This window comes from Ranitomeya variabilis, chromosome 2 (genome assembly GCF_051348905.1).
Source record: "Ranitomeya variabilis isolate aRanVar5 chromosome 2, aRanVar5.hap1, whole genome shotgun sequence".
Lineage (NCBI taxonomy): Eukaryota > Metazoa > Chordata > Amphibia > Anura > Dendrobatidae > Ranitomeya > Ranitomeya variabilis.
In genome coordinates this window covers 673,498,686-673,521,996 of record NC_135233.1, presented here as the reverse complement: position 1 = coordinate 673,521,996, position 23,311 = coordinate 673,498,686, and the positions used below count along the sequence as shown (strand labels likewise).

Genomic DNA, 23,311 nt, shown 5'->3' with positions numbered 1-23,311 from the left:
AAATATCTGGATTCTGGACTCAGCTCTAACTGGTGATAGCCCTTATTGAGATCGAGTTTTGAAAAGACGGTCGCTCCATTTAACACATGAATGATGTCATCAATTGTGGGTGAGATATGTCTTTCTCTCTGAATGGCAGTGTTGGGTAGGCGCATGTCAACACACAATCTCACCTGGTCAGGAGCCTTTGGTTTAGGAACTACCACCAGTGGTGAGACCCAGGGAGTGGGCCCAGTAACGGTTTCGATAACGTCCTCATCCATGAGGAATTGGAGTTCTTTTTCTACTTTCCTTCTCAGGTGAAATGGAATGCGCCTATGTGACTGGGCCACTGGGCGAACACTATCGTCCACATGAAGATGTACTTGAGAGTCTTTTAGTTTCCCCAAGCCACTAAATAGGGAGGGAAAATTATTCACCATGGTTTGTATATCCATGTCCGCAGGATCAGTTATGGTATGGATAATTTGGATGAGACCTAGCTTCAAGGCAGTGTGATAGCTGAGAAGACAGCCTCCTGATCCTTGTAACGCATGAAAGGTAGTTTTCTGCTTATTGTCTTTATAGCTCAGTTCAACATCAAACTGCCCTCTGGTAGTTAGAGGTATTTTAGATCCATATGGGAAGATTTTAGTATGTTCTTGCTGCAAAACTGGCTTTGTCTTCAATTGCTCATAGGTAGTGCTGTCTATGATGTCCACTGACGCTCCCGTATCTATTGTAAACGTGATATTGGTGTCGCAGATTGGGAGTGTGATACAGGGGGACTGTATAGAGCCAGTGGCAGAGGTGGTGAACACGTAGTTTTCTGCTCCAGATGCTTCTGTATCCCGATTTACCATTTTTACATCTGCAGGCCGTGTCATAGGCAGAGAAGGCTTGTATTGTGCTGATCTGCAGACAGCTGCCAAATGGTTCCCTTTCCCACACTTATTGCATGTCTGTCCTATAGCTGGACATCTGTCCAGGCGGTGAGGGAACTCCTGTCCACATCTATAACATTTTTTTTGTTTCGGGGTTTGCTTGTCTTGTGTACTTTTATGCACGAGATTATGTACCTGTGACTTTTCCCCATTCTCCATTGTAGTAGCCTGATGATCTGCTATTTCCGTAGCACGGGCTATTTTGAGTAATTCATGTAAAGAGAGATCTTGCTGCAGAGCTTTGCGCCTTATTTTGTTAGATGAGCAGGTGACGATTACCTGAGTTAGGATTTCATCATCTATATCTGTGAATGCACATCCATGTGCTAGCTCCCTCAGTCGTGTGACATAGGTGTCTATGGATTCTTCGGGAAGCTGCTTAGCAATTCTGAATTTGTATCTCTCATATCTGATATTTTGTTTGGGATTGAAGTAATCAGTGAGAGCTTTGCTGCAATCGCTGTATGTATCTGTCTCAGATGCAGGTAATGTGCAGTAGATATCATAGACTCCTGTGCCTGCACAATGTAAAAGTAATGCTTTCTTTCTTTTCTCCTCTTTTATATCTATGGCTTCTAGAAAGTTCTCAAATCTGCTCAACCATTTTCTCCAGTTATGGGAGAGATTAGTGACATCAGTCATATCAAACTGTGGGAAACTGTGTAAGTATTCAGCCATGATGAAGTTTTTTCAGTGGTGCAGCCGTGTGGATCAGTAAAATAGGGATTAGTACTCACTGCAGCAGAAAGATTTTCATCCCATCCTCGTCGCCAGTTGTAGTGTCCACACTTTGCAAGTAATCCACACTAGTAAATCTTCATTATCTTTATTTCTCTTTAGCACGTTGCATAAGCTTGTCTCTGCATGCATGACAAAGTGAAAGTAACTTCTCCCCCTCCTCTCTGTAACTACCCACAATTCTCTACATCTCATCTTTCTTAAAGAGACAAGGTACAAGATTTAATTAATGCATATTACAAGTACGATGTCCCCACAGCTTCCCAAATAGTACGATGTCCCCACAACTCCCAAACAGTACGATGTCCCCACAGTTCCCTAAACAGTACGATGTCCCCACAGCTTCCCAAATAGTATGATGTCCCCACAACTCCCAAACAGTACGATGTCCCCACAGTTCCCTAAACAGTACGATGTCCCCACAGCTTCCCAAATAGTACGATGTCCCCACAACTCCCCAAACAGAACGATGTCACCACAGCTCCCCAAACAGTACGATGTCCCCACAGCTCCCCAAACAGTACGATGTCCCCACAGCTCCCCAAACCGTATGATGTCCCCACAGCTTCCCAAATAGTACGATGTCCCCACAACTCCCAAACAGTACGATGTCACCACAGCTCCAAAAAACAGTACGATGTCCCCACAGCTCCCCAAACAGTACGATGTCACCACAGCTCCCCAAATAGTACGATGTCCCCACAACTCCCAAACAGTACGATGTCCCCACAGTTCCCTAAACAGTACGATGTCCCCACAGCTCCCCAAACCGTATGATGTCCCCACAGCTCCCCAAACAGTACAATGTCCCCACAGCATCCCAAATAGTACGATGTCCCCACAACTCCCAAACAGTACGATGTCCCCACAGCTCCCCAAACAGTACGATGTCACCACAGCTCCCCAAACAGTACGATGTCCCCACAGCTCCCCAAACAGTACGATGTCCCCACAGCTCCCCAAACCGTATGATGTCCCCACAGCTCTCCAAACAGTATGATGTCCCCACAGCATCCTAAATAGTACGATGTCCCCACAACTTCCAAACAGTACGATGTCCCCACAACTTCCAAACAGTACGATGTCCCCACAGCTCCCCAAACAGTACGATGTCACCACAGCTCCCCAAACAGTACGATATCCCCACAACTCCCAAACAGTACGATGTCCCCACAGCTCCCCAAACAGTACAATGTCCCCACAGCTCCCCAAACAGTACGATGTCCCCACAGTTCCCTAAACAGTACGGTGTCCCCACAGCTTCCCAAACAGTACAATGTCCCCACAACTTCCAAACAGTACGATGTCCCCACAGCTCCCCAAACAGTACGATGTCCCCACAGCTCCCCAAACAGTACGATGTCACCACAGCTCCCCAAATAGTACGATGTCCCCACAACTCCCAAACAGTACGATGTCCCCACAGCTCCCCAAACAGTACGATGTCCCCACAGTTCCCTAAACAGTACGATGTCCCCACAGCTTCCCAAATAGTACGATGTCCCCACAACTCCCAAACAGTACGATGTCCCCACAGCTCCCCAAACAGCACGATGTCCCCACAGCATCCCAAATAGTACGATGTCCCCACAACTTCCAAACAGTACGATGTCCCCACAACTTCTAAACAGTACGATGTCCCCACAGCTCCCCAAACAGTACGATGTCACCACAGCTCCCCAAACAGTACGATGTCCCCACAGCTCCCCAAACAGTACGATGTCCCCACAACTCCCAAACAGTACGATGTCCCCACAGCTCCCCAAACAGTACGATGTCCCCACAGCTCCCCAAACCGTATGATGTCCCCACAGCTCCCCAAACAGTACGATGTCCCCACAGCATCCCAAATAGTACGATGTCCCCACAACTCCCAAACAGTACGATGTCCCCACAGCTCCCCAAACAGTACGATGTCACCACAGCTCCCCAAACAGTACGATGTCCCCACAGCTCCCCAAACAGTACGATGTCTCCACAGCTCCCCAAACAGTACGATGTCCCCACAGCTCCCCAAACAGTACGATGTCCCCACAGCTCCCCAAACAGTACGATGTCCCCACAGCTCCCCAAACCGTATGATGTCCCCACAGCTCCCCAAACAGTACAATGTCCCCACAGCATCCCAAATAGTACGATGTCCCCACAACTCCCAAACAGTACGATGTCCCCACAGCTCCCCAAACAGTACGATGTCACCACAGCTCCCCAAACAGTACGATGTCCCCACAGCTCCCCAAACAGTACGATGTCCCCACAGCTCCCCAAACCGTATGATGTCCCCACAGCTCTCCAAACAGTATGATGTCCCCACAGCATCCTAAATAGTACGATGTCCCCACAACTTCCAAACAGTACGATGTCCCCACAACTTCCAAACAGTACGATGTCCCCACAGCTCCCCAAACAGTACGATGTCACCACAGCTCCCCAAACAGTACGATGTCCCCACAGCTCCCCAAACAGTACGATATCCCCACAACTCCCAAACAGTACGATGTCCCCACAGCTCCCCAAACAGTACAATGTCCCCACAGCTCCCCAAACAGTACGATGTCCCCACAGTTCCCTAAACAGTACGGTGTCCCCACAGCTTCCCAAACAGTACAATGTCCCCACAACTTCCAAACAGTACGATGTCCCCACAGCTCCCCAAACAGTACGATGTCCCCACAGCTCCCCAAACAGTACGATGTCACCACAGCTCCCCAAATAGTACGATGTCCCCACAACTCCCAAACAGTACGATGTCCCCACAGCTCCCCAAACAGTACGATGTCCCCACAGTTCCCTAAACAGTACGATGTCCCCACAGCTTCCCAAATAGTACGATGTCCCCACAACTCCCAAACAGTACGATGTCCCCACAGCTCCCCAAACAGCACGATGTCCCCACAGCATCCCAAATAGTACGATGTCCCCACAACTTCCAAACAGTACGATGTCCCCACAACTTCTAAACAGTACGATGTCCCCACAGCTCCCCAAACAGTACGATGTCACCACAGCTCCCCAAACAGTACGATGTCCCCACAGCTCCCCAAACAGTACGATGTCCCCACAACTCCCAAACAGTACGATGTCCCCACAGCTCCCCAAACAGTACGATGTCCCCACAGCTCCCCAAACCGTATGATGTCCCCACAGCTCCCCAAACAGTACGATGTCCCCACAGCATCCCAAATAGTACGATGTCCCCACAACTCCCAAACAGTACGATGTCCCCACAGCTCCCCAAACAGTACGATGTCACCACAGCTCCCCAAACAGTACGATGTCCCCACAGCTCCCCAAACAGTACGATGTCTCCACAGCTCCCCAAACAGTACGATGTCCCCACAGCTCCCCAAACAGTACGATGTCCCCACAGCTCCCCAAACAGTACGATGTCCCCACAGCTCCCCAAACCGTATGATGTCCCCACAGCTCCCCAAACAGTACAATGTCCCCACAGCATCCCAAATAGTACGATGTCCCCACAACTCCCAAACAGTACGATGTCCCCACAGCTCCCCAAACAGTACGATGTCACCACAGCTCCCCAAACAGTACGATGTCACCACACCTCCCCAAACAGTACGATGTCCCCACAGCTCCCCAAACAGTACGATGTCACCACAGCTCCCCAAACAGTACGATGTCACCACAGCTCCCCTAACAGTACGATGTCCCCACAGCTCCCCAAACAGTAAGATGACCCCACAACTCCCAAACAGTATAATTGTCATCATAAATCCACACACAAGATGACTTCCACAATTCCCACACACACAGTAAGATTGGCGTCGCATTTGTATGATGACCACACAGTTTCTCCCACATAGTATAATGCCCCCCACAGTCCTCTCATGCACAGTATGATAGCCTCCACAGTTCTTACATATACAGTTTGATGGACTCCACACACAGAATGATGGACTCTACATTACCCCACCACACTGTAGGATGGTCCCACAGCTCCCCTTATACGGTATGATTCCTCTCACATAGTAGGAATTGCCCCACACAAGCATACTGCCATTCCCCCTCAGTTTCCTACAAGTACTGCTTAACAAAAAAAAATCCTCACCTAACCTTGTTCCCTTGTTACTCTGGCCTGTGCCTTTTTCAGACTGGCTCAGCGCAGGAGGGATTTAGTGAGGTTATTGCATCTACTGTGGCAAGTCACTGCTACCATTTGGACCATTGTATTCACCATTATCTGCAACTTGATGATGCAGACACTGATGTCATGGAGGGGCGGATGCTTTTTGTGGCATGCAGGCTCCTGTCTCCACCCTTGTCTGCCCTAAGCCGCTGGCTGGACAGAAACAGATCGAGGGTCGCACTTAAAAAACAGGTCTACTATAGATGAAAGGTGAAAGAGAGAGGAGATAAAAAGAGAGAGATCCTCTTAAAGGGCCCAGTGAGTTAAACAGGTTGCCCTATTATTACTGCAGGAATTTTAAAGTTATAAATGGCACAGATTTATACCATTGGACAGCCCTTTTAATATACAAAGCCATAGAGGGCAAGAACTGTTCTTCAAAGCAGCTCGCTGCTCTGGATGATTGGTGGTTTCTGAATACTACAACCTCCTGTGTTAAATGGTTTGCACCACGATTATAAGTGACCACCGATAATATCTTGCAAGATACTGTATAGTTACAAGATAGGTAAAAACTTGATGATCGTTGGAGGTCCAAGAGCTCTTCATAAGAAAGTGGGTCAACAATCCCACACTTGAGGGGAGTTGTGGTTAAGCATGTAACCAGCAACTAAGTAACAAATCTTTGAGACTAAGTAAGCAAATTGCCTCTTCTGAGAAAAAGAGGACTTTACTCTATAGCGCCACCTATTGGAAGTAGCGATCCTACAAGTCACAATCAACCCTTTAACGAATCGTGCAATATGACTTAGGATAAAAGCCAAATCAGTATCTCAATTCGCAGACACGGTGTTTCGGGCTATTGGCCTCCTTACCTTGACAAGCCAGAGATGGTATGTCACTCTCCATAAGGAGAAACGTTACCCCTTAGACCCCAGTCCAGAGCCTCTCACCTAGCCAAATCAGTTCTCATGCTTCGCACTGACGAGGGCCAATAGCCCGAAACACCGTGTCTGCGAATTGAGATACTGAATTGGCTTTTATCCTAAGTCATATTGCACGACTCGTTAAAGGGTTGATTGTGACTTGCAGGATCGCTACTTCCAATAGGTGGCGCTATAGAGTAAAGTCCTCTTTTTCTCAGAAGAGGCAATTTGCATATTTAAATTCCCAGAGGAGCATTGCACGGCGAATAAAGGTACCTTCACACGAAGCGACGCTGCAGCGATAGCGACAACGATGCCGATCGCTGCAGCGTCGCTGTTTGATCGCTGGAGAGCTGTCACACAGACCGCTCTCCAGCGACCAACGATGCCGAGGTCCCCGGGTAACCAGGGTAAACATCGGGTTGCTAGGCGCAGGGCCGCGCTTAGTAACCGGATGTTTACCCTGGTTACCAGCGTAAAAGTAAAAAAAACAAACAGTACATGCTCACCTTCGCGTCCCCCAGCGTCTGCTTCCTGACACTGACTGAGCTCCGGCCCTAACAGCACAGCGGTGACGTCACCGCTGTGCTTTCACTTTCACTTTAGGGCCGGCGCTCAGTAAGTGTCAGGAAGCAGACGCTGGGGGACGCGCAGGTGAGCATGTACTGTTTGTTTTTTTTACTTTTACGCTGGTAACCAGGGTAAACATCGGGTTACTAAGTGCGGCCCTGCGCTTGGTAACCCGATGTTTACCCTGGTTACCAGTGTAAAACATCGCTGGTATCGTTGCTTTTGCTTTCAAACACAACGATACACGGCGATCGGACGACCAAATAAAGTTCTGGACTTTATTCAGCGACCAGCGACATCACAGCAGGATCCTGATCGCTGCTGCGTGTCAAACGAAACGATATCGCTAGCGAGGACGCTGCAACGTCACGGATCGCTAGCGATGTCGTTTCGTGTGAAGGTACCTTAAGCCTCCTTACCTTGACAAGCCAGAGATGGTATGTCACTCTCCATAAGGAGAAAAGTTACCCGTTAGACCCTGAAACTAAGTAAAACACTCAAGTCGCCAAGAGGTTAGAGCGGGTGAGCACATTATCTTACCAAATGCTTTGGATACATGATTTTGTTACTATGTGAGACCACATAAAATCTGCCCATCAGCCTCCTCAAACTGAAAAACACTTTACAAGGAAAATGTGTTTTTTTTTCTTAACCGAAGGAGTCAGATGAGTACATAGCATGGGCAAATTCATAAGATTCTCTTTTTTATAATTAATATATATATATATATACACACACAACCAACTGTAGATCTCACTACCTTTTTAAATCCAAGATCTATTGAATAAAATGAACTTTGTTTGTGGGAAAGCCCCTTAACCTAATGAACCTGTAATAGAAAAAAAAATATTATATACAGTGGGCATGGAATGTATTTAGACCCCTTTAAATTTTTCACTCTGTTTAATTGCAGACATTTGGTAAATTAAAAAAGTTCATTTTTTTTCTCATTAATATACACTCTGCACCCCATCTCGAATGGAAAAAATAGACATGCAGAAATTTTTGCAAATTTAGTAAAAAAGAAAAACTGAAATATGACATGGTGATGAGTATTCAGACCCTTTGCTCCGACACTCATATTTAAGTCACATGCTGTCCATTTTCTTGTGATCCTCATTGAGATGGTTCTACTCCTTCACTGGAGGCCAGCTGTGTTTAATTAAACTAATAGGATTTGATTTGGAAAGGCACACACCTGTATATATGAGACCTCACAGCTCACAGTGCATGTCAGACCAAATGAGAATCATGAGGTCAAAGGTACTGGCCAAGGAGCTCAGAGACAGAATTTTGGCAAGGCACAGATTTCACCAAGGTTACAACAGAATTTCTGCAGTATTAAAGGTTCCCAAGAGCACAGTGGCCTCCATAATCCTTAAATGGAAGAAGTTTGGGACCACCAGAAGTCTTCCTAGACCTGGCCGTCCAGCCTAACTGAGCAATTGTGGGAGAAGAGCCTTGGTGAGAGAGGTAAAGAAGAACCCCAAGATCACTGTGGCTGAGCTCCAGAGATGCAGTTGGGAGATGGGAGAAAGTTCCAAAAAGTCAACTGTCACTGCAGCCCTCCACCAGTCGTGCCTTTATGGCAGAGTGGCCCGACGGAAGCAAATAGCAAAGGAGTGGCTTCAGAACAACTCTGTGACCATTCTTGACTGGCCCAGCCAGAGCCCTGACCTAAACCTAATTGAGCATCTCTGGAGAGACCTGAAAATGGCTGTCCACTAACATTCACCATCCAACCTGACATTACTGGAGAGGATCAGCAAGGAAGAATGGCAGAGGATCCCAAATCCAGGTATGAAAAACTTGTTGCATTATTCCAAAGAAGATTCATGGCTGTACTAGCTCAAAAGGGTGCTTCTACTCAATACTGAGCAAAGGGTCTGAATACTTATGACCATGTGATATTTCAGTTTTTCTTTTTTAATAAATTTGCCAAAATTTCTACATTTCTGTTTTCTTCAGTCAAGATGGGGTGCATAGTGTACATTAATGAGAAAAAATAGAATTAGTCTTACCGGTAATTCGGTTTCTAGGAACCTTCCATGACAACAGCATCGGAGGTTGTCTCCCCGCCCTAATGGGGGACAGGAAATACAAAGAGGTTAAATACCCCTCCCCTTCCTATAGACATGTACATGATGACCGTGGACAAGAGCAGATGCGGCCTCCTCTATTGCCTTCAGTTCTCTGAGGTTTGAGGAGCTGGATCTGATGTCTGGGGCCCATAACCCCTGGAAGTGGGTTTTCTCTACCACAGCACCCCAGCCTCTCTGACTGGCGTCTGAAGCGAGTATCTTCAGGGGTAGCTGATTCCAGCTGACTTCCCGCTGAAGGTTCTGGTAGTTTAGTCACCACGAAAGGGAAGACTTCACATGACCGGGAAGGGGAACCCTCCTGGTCAGAAAATTGATGCCTTTTCCAAGATAAAATAACGTGAGTCTGGAGGACTGCCAGGATACTGCCTAGATGCATGATGTCAGCGATCCCAGGATAGACATAGAGTCCCTCAGGGTAGGAGTCCTCTGGTCTCTGAACTTGGAGATCCTCTGAAAAAGATCGAGCTGACGATCTCTGGGCAAGAAGGATACTTTTTTCCCTGCGTCCAAGAGAATTCCCAGGAATTTCTTCCTTGAAGAAGGATGAAGATTTGACTTCTCCAAATTTCGGATCCAGCCCAGGGATTCCAGGATTTGTAAGGTTTTTGCCACATCTACATTTAGACGAGGGATAGATGGTACACCTGACACAGGCCAGGAGTGTGTGCGTTCCAACGTGGAACGCACCAGGAAGTGAACGGAAAGTTCGGTTTAACGTTACTTCCGATATGCGCGACCTCCAGAATCAGCTGGCATGATGAGGATGCCGAGGAGCTGCAGGAGGACCCCGGCCGCACATCAACACCACGCTTTACCCCCCAAGGAGGCGCAGGAGGGTCGGGAGAAGGTCCCGAGTCACATGCCGAACATGCAGACGGGAGCAGCCCATGGAGGAGGAGAGCGGAGCCCCAAACTCGGCTGCCCGGCTTTCAGTAAGTAAGTGTAGGGTGCCTCCAGATCACCGGCCACGGCAGTACCATCAGAAAACCTCTTCATGCCCCATAGGGGACAGGAAAAACACTGGTGGTTGTAGGAAGGGGAGGGGTATTTAACCTCTTTGCATTTCCTGTCCCCCATTAGGGCAGGGAGACAACCTCCGATGCTGCTGTCGTGGAAGGTGACTGGAGAAAAAATTTACTTTTTTTGAACTTACCAAATGGCTGCAATGAAACAAAGAGTGAAGCAGTGGCTTCGTCGCCTTACATTGGCACCTGCATTTCTGTCCTTCACGGCCTACATGGGCAACTACTTGTCCTGTATGTTATTATGTCTCTCGTGGCATTGACGGTATTTTTTCCATACGGTGCTTAATAGGATTATCTTATGGGACTGGCCAGGTTGTATATATATATTTTTGCGCCATTTAGGTGTTATTGAACTATTGACATGTGAATTACACTCTGTTGTGGGAGGTGCGGTCTTTTGCCTTATTACAGGCTCAGTGTATACATGGGGGTATTGTATATCCCTCTGTTTTTTTAAATGTTTTTAGTGTGTTTTGTCTCCTGCATATATGTTTAATAAAGCTGTACTATTTATTCATTCATGTAAGTGGTGACTCCCGTTTATAAGGCCTACCTTTTTCTCTTAGTACATATGTGAGTCTAAAAATACATTTACAGCTGAAACATGCCATCATTTCTCGCCAGTTTTCTTATTTAGAGAAGAATGTCCCAATTTTGGCACAATTTTAGATGGTACTTTTAAAATATGCAATTTCTGGCAAAACTAGCAATAGACGGAAAAATTAAAAACTGGGCAATGTGTTTATGAGATTTGCAATACATTTTCTAGATACCTATGTTGTACTTATTTTAGATTATATACTTATTTTCATGGTATGGAAATACACACTTCCTTCTGGTATTTTTATATAGACAGTGTAATGTGTGTGCTTCATGGAACAGTTATTAACATAAAGACATCAGACCAATACGTGCCATAGACCCCCCCATAGTAATTATTGTCAAAGCACATCTTGGGCTAGGAGGCGGAAGTCAATGTGGTGACAACATTCTATTATTTTTTGAGTATGTTTGATTATAATCCATGTTTATCTCTTCACTATTGATTTACTTTCGTGCGTTACATTGCACCGAATCTCTACAAATCGTATTCTAATGTATTCTAATTAATTTTATGGATATCTATGTGTGTCTGTACATAGTAGTTATCACAACTGTTGGTAGTATACTGCCATCTTGTGGCTACACTTTGCATTGTTTTTGTGTCTCCCATCAGCCTCCGCTTGCTTTCATTGTTTTCACTGTTAACTTTTAAATACTATTTTTTATGTAGTTGTGCTTTAACAAAATATTTACTGCATACATGTCTGATTTCTGATTAAATTGTAATTTGACTTTAGCGTCAAACTCTTCTTCCACGACAGATTTCAGGGAATGGAAAAACTGGGCATGATGAAATCCAAGATGCCCGATGACAGATCTTTACTACCCCTAATGCCAGATGTCAGTAGAAGGATCAACATATATTCACCACAGGTGTCAGCCTATTGTGTTTGTTCTATTATCCAAACTAAAAAAGTGAAAGATTTTCTTTAGGCCTCTTTCACACGTCAGTGTCTCCGATACGTGTAGTGACAGTTTTCTCACGTACCGGAGACACTGACACACGTAGACCCATTTAAATGAATGGGTCTATGCACATGTGCGTGTTTTCACCCGGACCGTATGTCCGTGCTGAAAACACGTTGACATGTCCGTTTTCTACCGGCAGCACGGACCACAATACGGACAGCATACGTGCACACGGAGAACAGTGTGCACTCTCCTCCGTGTGCACGTACCGCCCGCAGGAGAGACAGCGCTACACTAAGCGCTGTCCCCCCCGCATGTGGTGCTGAAGGCGGAATTCATCTCTTCTCCCCCGCCGGAGAGAAGAGATGAATGATCAAGTTTTTTTTTTTTTTGTGAACAATAAAGTTTGCATGTGCGTCCGCGTCCCCCCCCCCAGTGCGCCGCCTGCCCCCTTGCCGCAGAAATACTCACCTAGCTCCCGCGACGTCTCCTCTGTCCTCTCCGCGCTGGCAGCTTCTCCTGTGTGAGCGGTCACGTGGTGCCGCTCATTACAGTCAGTCCCCCCCCATAAAAAAAAAAAAAAAAAAGATCTTTCATCTCTTCTCTCCAACGAACGCTGGGGTAGAAGAGATGAATTCTGCCTTCAGCACCACATGCGGGGGGGACAGCGCTTAGTGTAGCGCTGTCTCTCCTGCACGGTCCGTGTGGTCCTCAGGCGGCACACGGGCGGCAAACGGATGCCGCACGTATGTGCCACTTGAGCACACGGACATACGAACACGGATATCTCCGGTACCGGTTTTTCCGGTACCGGAAATATCAGGACGTGTGAAAGAGCCCTTATATAGATGTTCACATAAAAAAATTTACATTCATAATAAAAGCCTGACTTAATGCTTCTTTATACAGTCATTTATAATAAAATACCTTCATTTCATTTCCATAATAGATTTCATAATTAAGGTCATCCAAATAGGCTCCTATATTCTGTTTCCCGTCAACATGTGGAACATCTGGGTACCAAATATCAATGCTTAGAAACTTTTCATTGACAGATGCATTCATTTTAGGGGGTCCAATAATACCTATGGAGAAAAAACACCTGTACAATTAAATACTGTATAATAAAATGTGAAAAGTGAAGAACTGCAATAGCTGTGGAAGAAAAAGATGTTAGCATTTTATATCATTTCATATTCCCACCCAACAGTGTGCCATCTTGTTCTCAATGTGGCTGACCTGCAGGCAGCTACCTAACATGGCTTTATACACAGGCTCCACTTCCGTAAGTGACATGTCACATGATTGGTTCAAATTCTTATTGAAAATAATGGGAGTAAGTTACCTGATGTAGACATATCCCCAGAGAACAGCCACACAGTCTTGGCAATGATGAGGAACTAGAATTCCCCCGGCATCCCCCACAACTTAATAATATGTCAGATTTTCAGCACTGAGTAATACAACTGCTATCTGAATGTGGATTGCCACCATTAACATGTATGCCCCAGACACACACTGCGCACCACGTACGCCCCAGACACACACTGCGCACCACGCACGCCCCAGACACACACTGCGCCCCACGTACGCCCCAGACACACACTGCGCACCACGCACGCCCCAGACACACACTGCGCCCCACGCACGCCCCAGATACACACTGCGCACCACGCACGCCCCAGACACACACTGCGCACCACGTACGCCCCAGACACACACTGCGCACCACGCACGCCCCAGACACACACTGCGCACCACGCACGCCCCAGACACACACTGCGCACCACGCACGCCCCAGACACACTGCGCACCACGCACGCCCCAGACACACACTGCGCACCACGCACGCCCCAGACACACACTGCGCACCACGCACGCCCCAGACACACACTGCGCACCACGTACGCCCCAGACACACACTGCGCCCCACGTACGACCCACACACTGGGCACCACGCACGCCCCAGACACACACTGTGCCCCACGCACGCCCCAGATACACACTGCGCCCCACGTACGCCCCAGATACACACTGCGCCCCACGTACGCCCCAGACACACACTGCGCACCGCGTACGCCCCAGACACACACTGCGCACCGTGTACGCCCCAGACACACACTGCGCACCACGCACGCCCAAGACACACACTGCGCACCACGCACGCCCCAGACACACACTGCGCACCACGCACGCCCCAGACACACACTGCGCCCCAGAGACACACTGCGCCCCACGTACGCCCCAGACACACACTGCGCCCCACGTACACCCCAGACACACAATGCGCCCCACACACGCCCCAGACACACACTGCGCACCACGCACGCCCCAGACACACACTGTGCACCACGCACGCCCCAGACACATACTGCGCCCCACGTACGACCCAGACACACACTGCGCACCACGCACGCCCCAGACACACTGCGCACCACGCACGCCCCAGACACACACTGCGCACCACGTACGCCCCAGACACACACTGCGCACCACGCACGCCCCAGACACACACTGCGCACCACGTACGCCCCAGACACACACTGCGCACCACGCACGCCCCAGACACACGCAAGTCACAGACACACACTATGTACCATGTATGCAGCAGACACACACTATGTACCATGTATGCAGCAGACACACACTATGCACCATGTATGCACTAGACACACACTATGCACCATGTATGCGCCAGACAAACACTATGCACCATGCAAGTCACAGACACACACTATATACCATGTATGCAGCAGACACCAGTGGCGGATTATAATAAGGTCAATCTGGGCAGTAGCCCAGGGCCCAGTGGTGTGGGGGGCCCTGGGCTACCGCTCAGATTGACCGCCGCCATCAGGGCATCACTGCCCTGACTGGCGTATGGGCCCGGTGGGCAGAGGGGGCCCCCATCGGGCCCAGTCTCATCTGCTCACCGGGCCCTTACCGGCGCTGCGGCAGTTTAAAGCTATTGACGTGCGGGTGCGCGCCCGCACGTTAATAGTTAACAGCCGCAAGCCAATTGGAGGCTGGCAGCTGACGTCAGCCGCAACGCGCACGGCGCCGGCGTCTGATTTCATTGTCAGCTGCCGGCGAGTGCGCCCTGCTGGAGGGAGCTTCGCCGCTGGAACGCGGACAGGTGAGGAGAACTCGGGTTTTTTTCTTTTTTTAATGCGAACGGCAATCCGGGGGGCCCGGGCCAGAATGCTGGACACTGGGGGCAGAGGTGCCGGACACCGGGGGCAGAGGTGCCGGACACCGGGGGCAGAGATGCCGGACACCGGGGGCAGAGATGCCGGACACCGGGGGCAGAGATGCTGGACACTGGGGGCAGAGATGCTGGACACTGGGGGCAGAGATGCTGGACACTCTGGGGGCAGGACTGGAGACAGATGGGGCAGGATTGGAGACATGGACAAAATGTAGATACAGGGCATGATTGGAGACACGGGGCAGAATGAAAGACATGAGGAAGGATTGGAGACAGATCGTGCAGGATCATGGGGCAGGTTGGATACGATGGAGACAGATGGGGCAGGATGGGGAGATCATATGGGGCAGAATGGATACTCATGAGGGCAGGATGAGAGAACATATGGCTGGAGCCAGGAATGAGATACACGGGGCCAGGATGGGGGATATTATTATTACCATAGGGGCTAATTAAGGGATATTATTACTGCAGTGATGTATTTATTTTATTTTTTGAGGACACTGTTTTAAAAGGGGGGCGGTCCTGTTACTGTGTAGAGTGACACTATGTCGCCTCTTTTTCTTCATGTGGTGTAATGTAGAAGTTGGGAAAAATTAAGTAATGTGCTCTGCAAGCGGAGCTCGAGATAACTGTGTTATTTCCTGTAGAGACAAGTCTTGGCTGGATGAAGTGATGGCGGTCTGTTCTGGATGAAAGATGAAGGACTTCACCTAGAGACGTCACTGGTGAGTCAGTGTTACCTATACACTGACACTATACACTGTATACTATATACAGAGGTCCTGTGTACAATGTCATCACTGTATTACCTCTACACAGACACTGCATACTAAGTACAGATCTCCTGTGAATACTGGCACTTATGGTGATAGTATTGTGGTTTTTTTTTTGTTTTTCTTCCTAACTGACGGGTAAATTGACTCGGTCAATGGATGCTTGACAGGTTATAGTTTCACACAGCAACTATTTTTCTGGAATAATCTGGTTCAGGTATAGCGTGACCCCGTCGCATGACCACGTCACATGACCCCATCACATGACCCCATCACGTGACCGGAGGGCCCACAGTGTCTGAACAGCCCGGGGCCCTGGCTACCCTTAATCCACCCCTGGCAGACACACACTATGTACCATGTATGCACCAGACACACACTATGCACCATGTACGCCACAGACAGACTGTATTCTATGCATGTCCCTAACAGCTGCAGGCAGTATCGCAATCCACACACGACCGTTAACATGTTAAATGCCACAGACTGAAATTCGGGAAAATTAAAGTTCATTTTCTCCCGATAGCTGGGCTTTTAAGTCAGCGGTCCGAAAGCTTTGGAAGGAAATTAATCTGTAGATTAACCCTATGTTTTCAGGCTAACAGTCTTTGGAAGCATTACAGGTTTCCTTTAAAGGGTTACTTTCAAGTTCATCAATGCGCAAATTGCTAAGTTCTTGTAAAAACAAGCAACTTTGCAATTTACTTATGACAAATACTCTCCGTTCTCTAGAATGGAGGGTTTTATAATTTTATTGTTTATCGCTCGTTGCCTAGGTTACCGGCCACTGGGGAAACATGCACAGTGGTTATAAGCGTTTTGCTTTTTTTTTTGTTTTTTTACAATAAAGCATGTAACAGCAGCTCTGAAGCTGGCCAGATCAATGGAGGAGTGTTAGCTAACAATCTACCCAGCTGTAGTGCAATTGCGCTACAATACGATGGTACAAGGTAAAGCTGCCTCTTTCTGCAAGATTGGGAGTGCACACTTCAGGCCATCGACGTAACAATGCCATTGTCCGTTCTGTCACTCGACCAAGAGTATACAGGACCCCTGGAAAGATACAAGATGGGAGGCAGGAGGGTGCTGTGCTCCTGCTGAAGATAATGAGACAACTCCATCAAATACCGTATATACTCGTGTATAAGCCAAGATTTGCAGCACTAATTTTTGTGCTGAAAACACCCCCCTCGGCTTCCACACGAGTCACAGTCCAAAAAGCCGGCAAGGGAGGGGGCGGCAGAGCAGCGGGTGACAGGAGCCGGCGGCTGTGGCACAGTCACAGCTGCAGCCGCTGGCTAACAGAAGAGATCATACTGACTCTCCGTTGCTGCATCTCTGTTGGCGTCGGTGTATCTCCTCTCATGTGCTGAGTGATCCTCCCCATCATACTCGCCCTCCTCGTGCCTGCATCTCCGTCCCTGCATCTCCATAGTCCCGGCAGCTCTCCTCTCCTCTGCTCAGCGGGCACGTTGTACCGCTCACTAAGGTAATGAATATGGACACGTCTCCACTCCCATAGGCGGAGTGCATATTCATTACTGTAATTAGCGGTACCACATGACCGCTGAGCAGAGGAGAGGAGAGCCGCCGGGACAACGGAGATGCAGGGAAGGAGATGCAGGTGCGAGGAGGGTGAGTATGATGGGGAGGGAGGGAGCAATGTGAGCCATGCATACAACCATGGCACGGGGGAGCTGAGCCATGGGGGACGGGGGAGTTGAGCAATGTGGCACCTGGGGAGCTGAGAAATGCGGGACCGGGGGAGCTGAGCAATGCGGGACCGGGGGAGCTGAGCAATGCGGACCGAAGGAGTGAACAATGGGGACCGGGGGAGCTAAACAATGCAGGACTGGGGGAGCCACACATACCAGGACAGGACGAGGGGAGCCAAACACCAGGACAGGAAGAGGGGAGCCACATACCAGGACAGCAAGAGGGGAGCCACATACCAGGACAGGGCAGGGGGAGCCACATACCAGGACAGGAAAGGGGGAGCCACATACCAGGCCAAGAGAGGGGGAGCCAAATACCAGGACAGGGGGAGCCTCATACCAGGCCAGGAGAGGGGGAGCCAAATACCAGGACAGGGGGAGCCTCATACCAGGACAGGAGAGGGGGAGCCACATACCAGGACAGGGGGAGCCACATACCAGGACAGGACAGGGGGAGCCACATACCAGGACAGGACGAGGGGAGCCACATACCAGGACAGGGGGAGCCACATACCAGGACAGGGGGAGCCACATACCAGGACAGGGGGAGCCACATACCTGGACAGGGGGAGCCACATACCTGGACAGGGGGAGCCACATACCTGGACAGGGGGAGCCACATACCTGGACAGGGGGAGCCACATACCTGGACAGGGGGAGCCACATACCAGGACAGGGGGAGCCACATACCAGGACAGGACAGGGGGAGCCACATACCAGGACAGGACAGGGGGAGCCACATACCAGGACAGGACAGGGGGAGCCACATACCAGGACAGGACAGGGGGAGCCACATACCAGGACAGGACAGGGGGAGCCACATACCAGGACAGGACAGGGGGAGCCACATACCAGGACAGGACAGGGGGAGCCACATACCAGGACAGGACAGGGGGAGCCACATACCAGGACAGGACAGGGGGAGCCACATACCAGGACAGGACGAGGGAAGCCACATACCAGGACAGGGGGAGCCACATACCAGGACAGGGGGAGCCACATACCAGGACAGGGGGAGCCACATACCAGGACAGGGGGAGCCACATACCAGGACAGGGGGAGCCACATACCAGGACAGGGGGAGCCACATACCAGGACAGGGGGAGCCACATACCTGGATAGGGGGAGCCACATACCTGGACAGGGGAAGCCACATACTAGGACAGGGGGAGCCACATACTAGGACAGGGGGAGCCACATACCAGGACAGGGGGAGCCACATACCAGGACAGGGGGAGCCACATACCAGGACAGGGGGAGCCACATACCTGGACAGGGGGAGCCACATACCAGGACAGGAGAGGGGGAGCCACATACCAGGACAGGACAGGGGGAGACACATACAAGAACAGGACAGGGGGAGCCACGCATATCAGGACAGGGATGAGGGGACAATGCACACCCGGCTTATACTCGAGTCAATTTTACGTGGCAAAAGTAGGTGCCTCGGCTGATACTCGGGTCAGCTTATACTCTAGTATATACACTATATCCTGAAGTATAATCTTCTATCTGGGAAGGATATCTTCTAACTTTAGCTGGGGAAACAGCAATATTTCTGCTTGATCCTTAGCTCTTTTGACTGTACCAAAATCTTGGCAAATAATTTTGTGTCTGTATTGAAAAGCCCTGGAGAAATGTATCCCCATACTTCCTGTACAGTTTGAAAGGAAATGGTCAGATCCTGTTGAGTTACGAGGTTATTCATGCAGTGTGATTGTTTGGCAAGTCCCTTTGTGCTCTTGAGATTGTAGGTAAGTGAGTTTTTTCCAGGTACTGACAGTGACTGAGTGTGAGAGCTGGGACTAAAATCAAGGTCCCTGCATTACGTGCAGAATTTTCACATTATAAAAGAAGCCCCTGTGTCTGACTAACGGGGTCTCACACCATCAGTAAAACCCAATTCATCAGTACTTACCATCGCCTATCAGGGAGAATTCAGTCAATGCATAGTCACTCATCTCAGAGCCCATCAAAGCTTTCACTCGAACATTATAATGAAAAAAGGGTTCGACAATCTCTCCAGAGAGATCACAGTAATTATGTGAAATAAGGTGACAACCCTCTACAATCGTCCAGTTATTTCTGAAATGGAAAGCAAGCAGTTAATATATTGGAAACGAACAATAATTTTCTCTCATTTCCTCACAAGTCAGTACTTGGTTCCTTTTTACATATATTAACCACACAAAGAACATAGTATAGAAATGTCTTCTCCTTTCTGTGTCTGCGGTATGGAAATACACACAGGCGCTGCTTCATCAAACCAATTTCACCAGAAATCTGTTGTAAGCCGGTTTCACACGTCAGTGGCTCCGGTACGTGTGGTGACAGTTTTCTCACGTACCGGAGACACTGACTCACGTAGACACATTAAAATCAATGTGTCTCTGCACATGTCAGCGTGTTTTCACAGACCGGGTGTCCGTCTGAAAAACACGGAGACATGTCAGTGTTCGTGGGAGCGCACGGATCACACGGACCCATTAAAGTCAATGGGTCTGTGTAAAACACGTACCGCACACGGATGCTGTCCGTGTGCCGTGCAGGAGACAGCGCTACAGTAAGCGCTGTCCCCCCAGCTTGTGGTGCTGAAGCCGCCATTCATTTCTTCTCTCCAGCAGCGTTCGCTGGAGAGAAGGAATGAAAAATCTTTTTTTTTTCTTTTTTTTGCGGTTGAAATAAAGTTCCCGGTAACCAACCGTTTTTTTTACTACGTTCACTAAATGCTAAAACTGACCTGCGATTAGGATTCACCACGTCATTACGAGCTCATAGACACCAAACATGTCTTTTTTATTTAAGTGGTGAAAAAAAATTCCAAACTTTATTAAAAAAAATAAAAACTGCACCATTTTTTGAGGCTTATAGCATTTCCATTTTTCGTGATCTCAGGTCAGGTGAGGGCTTATTTTTTGCGCACCGAGCTGACGTTTTTAATTATACCGTTTTGGTGCAGACACGATCTTTTGATTACCTGTTATTGCATTTTAGTAAAATGTTGCGGTGACCCAAAAAAAACATTTTTTTTTTCATTACACCGTCGGGGTAATTCTTTTTTATATTGATAGATTGGGTGATTCTGAAAGCGGCGATACCAAATATGTGTGATTTTTTTTATTGTTTTATTTTGAATGGGGTGAAAGGGGGGTGTTTCGAACTTTTCGGGTTTTTTTATATTTTTAAATATAATTTTAAAAACTTTTTTTTTTTTTTTTTACTCTTGGCATGCTTCAATTGTCTCCATGGGAGACTAGAAGCTGCCATAACCCAATCGGCTCTGCTACATACTGGTGATGATCAGATCGCCTGTATGTAGCAGAATTGCTCACTTGCTATGAGCACCGACCACCGGGCAGATTTAAAGGGAACCTGTCACTAGGATTGTGCACAGTAACCTACAGACAGTGTGAGATTGGTGCCGTTATACTGATTAATATGATACCTTGGTTGATGAAATCCATCTTGTGGATGTTCAATCTGTATTTTTAGTTTTGAGTTAATGATATGCCCGTGCCCCGGGGCGGCCTGTGGGGGGATAGGGGGTGTTGATGGTGTCTTCATGTGGTGCTCTGATTAGGTGGTACCTTTTATATATATATATATATATATATATATATATATATATATATATATATATATATATATATATATATATATATATATATATATATATATATATATATATATATATATATATATATATATATATATATATATATATATATATACACACACACTCACCGGCCACTTTATTAGGTACACCATGCTAGTAACGGGTTGGACCCCCTTTTGCCTTCAGAACTGCCTCAATTCTTCGTGGCATAGATTCAACAAGGTGCTGGAAGCATTCCTCAGAGATTTTGGTCCATATTGACATGATGGCATCACACAGTTGCCGCAGATTTGTCGGCTGCACATCCCAAAGATGCTCCATACAAGGCAGGATGGATCCATGCTTTCATGTTGTTTACGCCAAATTCTGACCCTACCATCCGAATGTCGCAGCAGAAATCGAGACTCATCAGACCAAGCAACGTTTTTCCAATCTTCTACTGTCCAATTTCGATGAGCTTGTACAAATTGTAGCCTCAGTTTCCTGTTCTTAGCTGAAAGGAGTGGTACCCGGTGTGGTCTTCTGCTGCTGTAGACCATCTGCCTCAAAGTTCGACGCACTGTGCGTTCAGAGATGCTCTTAGGCCTACCTTGGTTGTAACGGGTGGCGATTTGAGTCACTGTTGCCTTTCTATCAGCTCGAACCAGTCTGCCCATTCTCCTCTGACCTCTGGCATCAACAAGGCGTTTCCGCCCACAGAACTGCCGCTCACTGGATTTTTTTTCTTTTTCGGACCATTCTCTGTAAACCCTAGAGATGGTTGTGCGTGAAAATCCCAGTAGATCAGCAGTTTCTGAAATACTCAGACCAGCCCTTCTGGCACCAACAACCATGCCACGTTCAAAGGCACTCAAATCACCTTTCTTCCCCATACTGATGCTCGGTTTGAACTGCAGGAGATTGTCTTGACCATGTCTACATGCCTAAATGCACTGAGTTGCCGCCATGTGATTGGCTGATTAGAAATTAAGTGTTAACAAGAAGTTGGACAGGTGTACCTAATAAAGTGGCCAGTGAGTATATATATATATATATATATATATATATATATATATATATATATATATATATATATATATATATATATATATATATATATATATATATACATATATATGTATATATATATATATGTATATATATATATATATATGTATATATATATATATATGTATATATATATATATATATATATATATATATATATATATATATATATATATATATATATATATATATATATATATATATATATATATATATATATATATATATACACATACACACACACATACACACATATACATATACACACACACTAGATGGTGGCCCGATTTTAACGCATCGGGTATTCTAAAAAAAAAAACCTGCTATTCTCACCTTCCGTCGTCCGACGATGCGCTCGCGCCTGCCGCCATCTTCCGTTCCCAGAGATGCATTGCGAAATTACCCATAAGACTTAGCGGTCTCTCCGCTAAGTCTTCTGGGTAATTTCGCAATGCATCTCTGGGAACGGAAGACGGCGGCAGGCGCGAGCGCATCGTCGGACGACGGAAGGTGAGAATAGCAGGTTTTCTTTTTTATTATTTTTAACATTAGATCTTTTTACTATTGATGCTGCATAGGCAGCATCAATAGTAAAAAGTTGGGGACAACAGGGTTAATAGCAGCGGTAACGGAGTGCGCGGTGACTGGAGGGGAGTATGGAGCGGGCGCCGGGCACTGACTGCAGGGGAGTAGGGAGGGACTAATCGGACTGTGCCCGTCGCTGATTGGTCGCGGCAGCCATGACAGGCAGCTGGCGAGACCAATCAGCGACGCGGGATTTCCGTGACGGAAGTTGCAGACAGAAAGACGGAAGTACCCCTTAGACAATTTATATATATATATATATATATATATATATATATATATATATATATATATATATATATATAATATTCATTATATAAACTAGGGGCAGGTCACTGAGGGATCAATGACCTGTCATAAACCATCAGTATGTATACCTAATCATAGCACCACATGAAGACCCCCACAGGCCGCCCCAGAGAACGAGCACATCATTACCTCAAAACTGAAAATAAAGATTAAACAACAACCACAAGATGGA

General features: G+C 47.6%; 1 protein-coding gene across 1 annotated transcript in view; it reads right to left on the bottom strand.

The window, feature by feature from the left end:
• Positions 1 to 23,311, bottom strand: part of IFNGR1 (interferon gamma receptor 1) — a 67,327-nt gene that overhangs the window by 18,291 nt on the left and 25,725 nt on the right. The window contains exons 3-4 of the mRNA XM_077289264.1: positions 19,501 to 19,667; positions 12,811 to 12,968 (exon numbers count right to left, since the gene is read on the bottom strand). Of these exons, the coding sequence (XP_077145379.1) occupies positions 12,811 to 12,968; positions 19,501 to 19,667 (325 nt within the window). The remainder of the gene's footprint in view (positions 1 to 12,810; positions 12,969 to 19,500; positions 19,668 to 23,311) is intronic.